This window comes from Myotis davidii, unplaced genomic scaffold, assembly GCF_000327345.1.
Source record: "Myotis davidii unplaced genomic scaffold, ASM32734v1 scaffold3, whole genome shotgun sequence".
NCBI lineage: Eukaryota > Metazoa > Chordata > Mammalia > Chiroptera > Vespertilionidae > Myotis > Myotis davidii.
In genome coordinates, this window is record NW_006295062.1 from 3,070,784 (window position 1) to 3,079,657 (window position 8,874).

At 61.1% G+C, this 8,874-nt stretch overlaps 1 protein-coding gene across 1 annotated transcript in view; it reads left to right on the plus strand.

Annotated features, from left to right (window-relative positions):
- GLI2 (GLI family zinc finger 2) overlaps window positions 1-8,874 on the plus strand; it is a 54,222-nt gene that overhangs the window by 23,086 nt on the left and 22,262 nt on the right. The window contains 1 exon segment of the mRNA XM_015567770.1: window positions 2,029-2,214. Coding sequence (XP_015423256.1) covers window positions 2,029-2,214 — 186 coding nt within the window.

Sequence of the window (8,874 nt, forward strand, 5' to 3'; positions counted from 1 at the left end):
CCACTCAGGCCTAAATCCAAAGACAGGTGTCCTTACAAGACACACAGGTGAGAAGACACAGAGAGGGGAGGGATGTTGCACAGGCCAAGGAAGCCAGAAGCTGGAGCAGCCAGGGGCGATTCTGCCCTACAGCCTCGGAGCGGGGGGGCGGGGGGGGCGCTGCGGCACCTGGACTTGGGCTCCTGGCCTCCAGGCAGTGAGGGAGGAAAACTGGTGCTAGCAGTGCTTACACCAAGGCTCGCTCACTTGTCACAGCACCTGGGAGCTAGTGCACACTCACTGTGGGGGAGGGGCTAGGGGAGCGTGGGGTGTCTAGGGAGGGCCAGGAGCCGAGCATGCTCCGGGGACCTATGGGCCAGGGACCTCCGTGTGTCCCGTGAAGAGCCAGTGGCGAGACGGGCTGCCCTCAAGGGAGACTCAAGTTGACCGAGCACTGACTTCAGGCCGGATTTTGATGTAAACGTTGAGGTGGCTCCTACCACCCCCACTTACCCGATCCCACACCCATGAGAGCCCGATGGGTCAGCAGAGAGGCTGTGGCTACTTTGCATGACCCTGCCCCCTCTGGTGGACCAGACACCCTGAGGCCTCACTGGCCCTGGCCCAGCCCCCAGGAGGCTGAGGAGCCTGTCCGGCCACCAGGCAGCATCAGCCCAGCGCCTGCTGGCACGAGGCAGCATCTGCCAGACCACGTGTGCCCGAGGATGAATGGGCACCTGGGGAAGACTTCAGGGAGGAGAGGGCAGGCGATGAGGGAGACAAGGGCGTTTTCTTCATGGACGAGAGGCAGAGACCTTGAAGCGCCGGGGCTGGAGGCCAGGCTCTCTCTAGAGGATGCAGAGGAGATAGGGAAGAGGAGGAGGAGGAGGAGGGGGAGGGGGAGGAGTGGGAGGAGGAGGAGTATATTTCTGACTCTTGCTGGTCCTCAAACTTTTTAAATAGGGGGCCAGTTCACTGTCCCTCAAACCGTTGGAGGGCCGGACTATAGTTTAAAAAAAACTATGAACAAATTCCTACACACTCTGCAGATAGCGGGAGGAGGAAGCCTCTGCTGCCAGCTTCTCTCTCCAGCCACAGGAGGTGTCCCCTGGTATTTGCAGGACTGATGGCAGGGGATGGGCGCAGTGGTTGGGAACTTGAGCTCTAGATCCAGCCGCCTGCTGTGTGACCTTGGGCAGGACCCCTGGCCCTCTAAGAGCTAAGGGAGGTAAAGGCGACCCTGCTTGCCCTGTGGCGACAGTGAAATCAGAGAGTGACCGACTCCCTCTCGCCGCACCTGCACAGACCCGCGGGCGCTCCGCACAGCCTTGTGCTACAATCATTAGTAAGACCTGGAGTGGTGGGCATTATTGCCCCAGTTCTGCAGACCTGGTACAAACTAGGATTCGCCCTGGGTATGTGTAGTTTCCAAACTCCCCATTCTTTCCCTGGCACCACAGCCCTGAGGGCCAGGCCCCCTGAGAACTGACGTGTGCCCGTCCTGTCTCTGCTAAGGCCTGGGCAGGGCTGCACGAGGGCTGGAGGCAGACAGCCCACTCTGCAGCCGCTGGACAGGGAGCTGGTGGCCTGTGGCAGGCGAGGGGCTCTATCTAGCCAGGCCCGGCAGCTCTCGGCTGCACTCTGGAATGCACAGTGGCACTGCCAGGCAGCCCACCGTCAGCTGCCCTGGCACCTTCGTTTGTATCTTTCCTCCGAAGCCTCGGCTGCAGCACGGGCCCTGTGGCCCTGAGCTGTGGGCTTCTGCGGGGCTTGGAGGGGAAGGAGAGGGTGGGGTATGGCTTTGGTGAAGTGGAGGAATGCAGAGCTGAGGCCGGGCTGGCCTCCTGCCCTATGGGCAGCAACATGCCCACCCACCTGGCCTGCTCGGTGCGGACATGGGGCCGGGGGAGGGGCACACAGGTGCTCAGAGGACAAGGGATGGACTTGAGGACTCTGAGGGGAACCCCTCAGGCCAGGCGGTAGGTCTCTTTTTTCTTCCTTTGCCAGATTCTGATGGCTTCTTTCTTTCTCCCTCCTCTCTGTCCACAGTGGTCCATGAGCACCTTAAGGAGAGGGGGCTGTTTGGCCTCCCCCCAGCAGGCACCAACCCCTCCGACTATTACCACCAGGTGGCCCTCATGGCGGGCCACCCCACATCCTACGGGGACCTGCTCCTGCAGACGGGGGGCGCCACTGGCACCCCCCACCTCCACGACTACCTCAATCCAGTGGACGGTGAGTGCTGGGCCAGGTGGTGGCAGGGAGCGGGATGGGAGGGGCTGACGGTGCCCCCAGGGGCTGAGGCGGGTGCTTGCTGCTCCTTGGGGGTAAGGAGCCCTAAGGATGGGTCTGGATTTACCCCAACACCTGCCAGGACTGTGTCCACAGGGGCCAGGCCTGAGCCACACACACAAATCCTCAGTGAGTGTCTCAGGGATCGCAGACACTGCAGGGGACCAAACACACACCTCTGCCTTCGGGGACAGGCGGGCAAAGCCGGAGGGGTCGGCCGCGTGCAGTGCGGGCGAGACTTTAAACGAGGAAACCGAGAAACCTTCACGGGGGAGGTGATATTTGAACAAAGAATTGAAAAACGTGAGCCGTGCGGAAATATGCGGGAAGAGTGACCCAGCGGGTGAACAGCAGATGCGGGGCCTGAGGCAGCGGGCCTGCTGAGCTCACGAGGCGGCCAGGAGGCCCATGTGCCTGGCATTCCGTGAGCCGGGCAGCAGCGGGGTGCCGCATTCTGGGGCTGCTTCTACAGGCTGCTCGGGGCTTGGTAAGACGTTGGCTTTCGTGGGGAGTGGGATGGGGCCCTCAGAGAGGGTTGGACAGAGGAGTAACGAGGTCCGACGTATTTTAAAAGGAACCTCACTCTGACTGCTGCTCTGAGGATAGATGTAGGAGCTGCGTGGAAGCAGCGGTGGATTAGTAGAGGGAAAGGCGCTCACGTATCGGATAGATTTAAGGTGGAGCCGGAAGTTCATTGCCAGGTCAGATGTGGAGTTAGGGAGGGGAAAGGACAGCCACATGGTTCCATCTGTGGGCTGGGGCAGAGCCGCGCCCTCACTCCTGAGGCCTGGCTGTGGCCCACCCCCTCCAGGAAGCCTGCAGACGCGCTCCCCACCCCCGCTGGCTTTCCTCTCTCTGCCTGCTCAGTGCGCACTCGCAGGAGCCATCAGGCGGTTCCTGAGCCCCTGAGCCTTCTTGTCCCCAAGGGTGTGCGGGCCGAGCACTGCAGCCCTCCCCTCATTCATTGTCCACGTTGGGCTCGATGCTCCCTGAGGGACGTGATGGGAAGTTGCTCCCTGTGTCTGCCCCTCACCGCCGCCCCCGGGCCCCCCCATGCCTCCCCCAGGGCGGTGTTTATCCAGCACTAGGCACATGGTGTAGAGAGTGAAGCGCAGCCTGCTGGCCTCGTGCGTGCTGGCCACATGCTCCCTTCCCTCCTCCCACCATCCCTGCGGGTGCTCCTGTGGGATCCGGAGGGTGACAGCAGGTGGTGAGGTTGGCACCCATGACCTGACGAAGCTAGAAACCAGACAACCACATACAGGGCATAAAACTGGACCTTGTGTCCCAACAGCCATGTCCTACTGTCAGGTGACCCCAAACCGGTCCCACCTCCCAGGGCCTCAGTGTGGATGGACTGGGCCAGCTGGACGGTGGGCAGGCACAGAGAAGCTGGCCGCAGGGTCAGATGGAGCAGGTGTCCCGAGGGCAGGAGAGGCGCGAGCACCTGCTGTGAGGAGAATTGCCTCTGTCCTGGGCCCTCCCGCACATTCTCCCGCGTGACGCCCCAGCCACCTCCTGAGGCTGGAAGTATACCCCTGCTTAAAATGAGCCAACGGGTTCCCAGCCCAGGTGACTTGCCCAGGTGGCTAGTCAGGGTTCCAAGCCCCTGTTTGTCACTGGCATCTTGGCTTTTCCTGGGCCCACCACCTCCAGGCAGCCCGGCACATCTGACCAGCCGGTGAGCCATGGCCTCAGGAAGGGCCCCCTGGACCAGCCGTGTTCCAGCTCAGCCCAGAGCAGCTGGGCCACACCAGGGCGCTTGTCAGGGTGGCGGTGAGCCGTGAGCTGAGGGCACACCTAGGCCAGCGCCTGCCTGTGATGGGACCAGGAAGGTCTGAGCGGTGACACCCAGCCCTGCGTGCTATGTAAACTGGATAAGATCTTGTGTGTGAACCTGTCTTGGTGCCTGGCCTATAGTATGTGCTCAGTTAACAGTAGTTTAAATGTCTTTCCACCAGTATCTTTTTCCGTCTTTCAAGTGGGAAAGATGAGGCTGGGGGGAAGGCCACTGGAACCATGTCACAGTTTGAATGTCACCCAAAGGGTGACTAGGAGCCCCAGGGTGTGACTGCCGAGTGACCAAGGGGATAAGAGATCAACGAGAGGCAGGTAATGAGCCTGAGCCGAGAGGCCGTTCTGGGAAGGCGGGCACACAGCACTGCCGCCACCACTGCATCTAGACTCCCCCGGACAGCTCCCCACTCCTGCCTGCAGTGCCCTTCCTGCAGGCCGGCCTGGCTCCATCCTGCACGGTGTCCTAGGACCCGGGTCAGTTGGCACATCTCCCGGGACAATGCCCCAGTCCTATCCAGGCCAGCTGCCAGTCCTCCATGCCTGCCTCGGGGCCCGAGGAGCTCCATCTGCACTGGCTGGCACTTCTGTGTCTACACGCTGGGTCTGAGCATGGCTGCCAGGGAGCAGGCCTCTGCGTCTGTGGGTGAGCTCGCGCGTGAGTGGCAGTCACAACGCACCTGGGATAGGAAGATGCAACTCATTCGCGAAGAAACAGCTGGAAAAGAGCTGTCAGCTTGCAGGGCGCCGGGACGGGGCTGGGCACAGGGCAGCTTTGTGTTCTGGGCACTCAGCGTTGGGCCACATGGGGTGGGGGGTGGGGGGTCTGGGCATCAGAACTGGAAGGCAGGGAGTGAGGAGGTGGGTTCACAGTGGGCACAAGGACACCCAGATCGGGTCGGCTGCCGCTGACTAACTCATCACACGCAGAGGGAGGCACCGCCCTCCAGCTCCGGCCTGGGAGGCATCTCAGCTTCTCAGGTTGAATGAGGCGCCGTTCTAGATGCGAGGGACACAGCGAGGCCCTGCCGGTCTCCTCCTCCCGCATGGCGCTGCTCCGTGTAAGCTCCTGGCAGGACAAAGGCCACCCTCCCTCCCCAGCCTCCTCTCTCAGCACCTCCTTCACAGCCCAAGAGGAGGCAGAACAGTTGGGCAGAGAGAACTTTCCAGGGTTTTGACTGTCAAGCCAGGTTGTGGGACGGGGTCTGCAGGCTGAGGCTGCCTGGGAGGGTTGTGGGATGGCTTCTGGGGCCCGCATCCAGCAGAGCAGGCCCCATCCACTCATTGGCAAACCAACGCAAAATTTCACCTCAGACAAGGGCCATCTGCCCACTTCTTTATTTAATACTTTACTTTTAATAGACTCGCCTTTGGGGGTTGAAGAAATGGATGCTAAAATGGAACTTAGCATTTTTTTTAATGGGAAACCTGATCATATTTGAGGAAGGTGTCCCTGTCTCTGTCTCCATCGAGCCTAAAATAACCTCATGTATACAGGCAGGCATCCTCTGTGGGGAAAGCATGGCTTGGGGAGGGGAGGCAGGAGGGGGATGCCCTGGCGGGAGGCTGCTGACAGCCCAGACTCCAGGCCTCCCAGGGAGGCCAGGCTGGGGCAGGAAAGGGCACCTCCCTGCAGCCCGGCCCCTCTGCTGGGAGCTCTGGCCTCCTGGGGCCGGCGGAGGCTCGCTGCCTCTGATTCTTAAAGGATCTGACTTGTAGCCGGAGAGCACGGAGGTGGCGGGGGCGTTGGAAGGCAGCAGATAACCAGTCAGGGACCCACCGTTACCCTCTGCCAAGGGCTCTCTGGAGAGCGGATTCTCTCGCCGTCATCAGCGCCCTAAAGTGGAATTTCCTCGTGTTGCTGGTTGAATATCGGTGATTTACCAGCGGCTCAGCCGCCGCCGCACTCCCTCCACTCCCACCGCATTGGGAAGATGGAAGTGTTTCCGATTGAAATGTTGTCTGTTTACAGCCCATGCCTCCTCCAGGCGGTGTATTTTATTGTCATATTGACACTAATTTGACTCGGATGTCACCTCCGTTCTGACGCCCGTGCTTTATGCTGCCTGTGGGTCCAGGGGGGTTTCAGAAACCAATTACATTGATCACACCGCAGCGAGGCAGGCGGAGCTGACGGAGGGACCGCGGCGGCCCCGAGGCAGGCAGTTCTGGCCAGCTGCCGCGAGGAGAGGCCGAGGAGAGGCCTGGCCGGGGCCTGGGGGCAGGCTGCACGCTCAGGTGCAGCTAGCGAGGCATGGGGGCCACCTGCTAGGCCTGCGCCAACAGCCCTGTGAGACAAGCTTCTGGAGTCACTTTACAGGTGAGGAAGCAGGACCCGGGGCTGGTCAGGCTGCGAAGCCCAGGCTCCCTCTTCACCCCATCAGGGCAGTGAGGGGCTGGGGCAGCTCAGTGGGCAGGGCCAGGTCCTCGGCCAGATGGCCTTAGAGCCTCTCCTCAGTGAGTCCAGAGCAGGTCTGGGTGAGAGTGGGCCGTGCAGGAGGACCCCCCCACCACCAAGGACTCAGGGCCCAGGAGCTCACCACAGAGCGCGGCCCGCTGTCCCCAGGGAGGGTGTGTCCCAGCCCGGTGCTGACGACAGTAGCATCTGGAGCAAAAATGGCTCCTGGGTCCTTCGGATCCCTGCATCCCTCTGGCCGCCCTCAGCCCAGGTTCCTGGGTCCAGAGGCGGTCCACCCAGAGCTGTGGATACACTGGTCAGTAGCCCACAGCCACCCAGAGGTAGGTGCCGTTGGCCTGTTTTCCAGGTGGGGGGGGCCAGCTCAGAGAGCTTCAGGGGCTCACCCAAAGCCACCCAGTTCAGAGCTACCGGGCCAGATGGGAACCTGGGTCACCTGGGTCCAGGGCTATTCCCACATCTCCTGCCCTTCCTGGCCTTCCCGGGGAATGCAGCCACCCCCTGAGCACTCGGGACCACCTGGGCCAACCCAGCACAGGTGGCACCTAACGAACCCTGCTGGCGGGTAGCCAGCATTCCCATCTCGCACCTGGAAGCTGAGCTCCAGGAGCACAGGCCGGGGGTCCTCCTTGCTTGCAGACCCCGCGGCCTCCAGCCGCTGCCTGGCATACTGTCAACACCGCGCAAGGGTCTGCTGGGTGAGGAACAAACACATGAATGAGCAGAAGAAAGAACTAGTGGTGAGACAGGGTCTAGACGTGAGCGGCGGTTGGAATGGGCAGCGTCGGCCCCGCCTAGGTTAGGGCAGGCTGTGGCTGGTCGCCCGGAGGCCGTCGACGTCAGGACGGGCGCATCCACAGATGAGCGGATGCAGCGGCTCCACCAATTCTGGTCATAAATCACAGGGGAAGCCACGGGAAGTGAGTGCCAGGCTTTTCTTTCTGTTTAGTAATTTATCAAGGGAAGAGGCGCATTAATAAACACATTTCCCTCGAGGGGTGGGAATAACGGAGATGAATATCACTGTCAGATTTGGCCTGTTTCCTCTTGTTAAGGGCGCAAAGAGAGGGTGGAAATCCAAATATTAGCAGAACATTTTTGTAAAATTGTATCACAAAGACGCGTGTATTTCTGCTTTACATGATATGCCTTCTCCCCACACACATCTCCCCCTTTGCCAGCTGCTCCTAACGCTTTTGTTCTTACCCTGAGTTCCCTTTAAAGTGAGGGCTGGCGCGGTGTGACTCGGTGAATAAGAGCGAAGAGGCTAGAGGAGCGAGTGTGTAGTGACGCTGTGCTGCGGTGCGGCCCCGTCGTCCTCTCCAGATGCGCTGTCCTTTGCCCCAGGCATCACTCTGGGCTCAGCCTGCCCTCCAGTCCTCCTGGCCCCTGACGAAGCTGAATCAACTCACAGTCCCCCTGTGGACGCTCTGCTGGGATTTAGGCACGATCCTTCCTACACTCCATGTGTTCTCACGACAGCCCTGCAAGCCAAGCACACTGCCCCCTGTGCAGACGGGCAAAGCGAGGCTCGTGGAGGCTGAGTAGCATGCGCCAGGGCAGCCACGAAGCATCAGGTTTGTGTGGCCGGCTGTCCACCCCACCCCGCCAGGAGCACCCTCCCAGGACACCTCACCTCCCCACCCTGAGCAGAAGCTGTGAGGTGGGTGGTTTTGGTGGCCATCTACCTGCCTTCCCGTCTGTTTCTCTGCCAAGGCTGCCGGAGACAAATGTTTTGTCATTTGTACCATGAGGCTGATAATAGCACCTTCCGTATAGGGTGCTTATGAAGATGAAACTACTTAACGCTTACAAGTGTGTGTAGGGCGTGCTCCTATCCCTCTCAGGCACCCCCTGGGGGTCCTGGAGTGTATCTCCCGGGAGTCAGGCGAGACTGCTGTTCACGCATAACTGCAGGGCGGTGGGGGACCTGCCCTGGCTCCAGACAGCTCCTCCTGCAGCCCCACCCTAGGCGAGGCCCTGTGTCTCCTCTGGACAACACAGCGGCCTAGAAATGGTCTGACATCACTGGACACGTCTCCACACACCAGGGTTTCCACCCTGTGCAGACTCTCCGGAGCCCCGGTGTCCTCCTTGTAAAGGGGTTCCCTAGTCCAGGGCTGTGGTGAGGAGATGAGGGAGGCGTGAGAAGTGCCCGGCACTCAGCAGGCGCATGTCAATTCTGTGGCCGCTGTGCCCTGCATTTTGGATACCTGTGTGGAACAGCCTCTCCCTGTGCCCTGCTGGCCCTGCCCACCCGTTCTCCAGTCAGTGGCCCCCGAGTTGGAGGGGTGGCCTGTAGACAGCCCCAGTGGCTGCTTGAACACACCCTGTGCTCCCCAGGGCCTGGCCCTGCCCCCCCATGCTGTGCTCCCCACAGCCTGCCCCCCCCC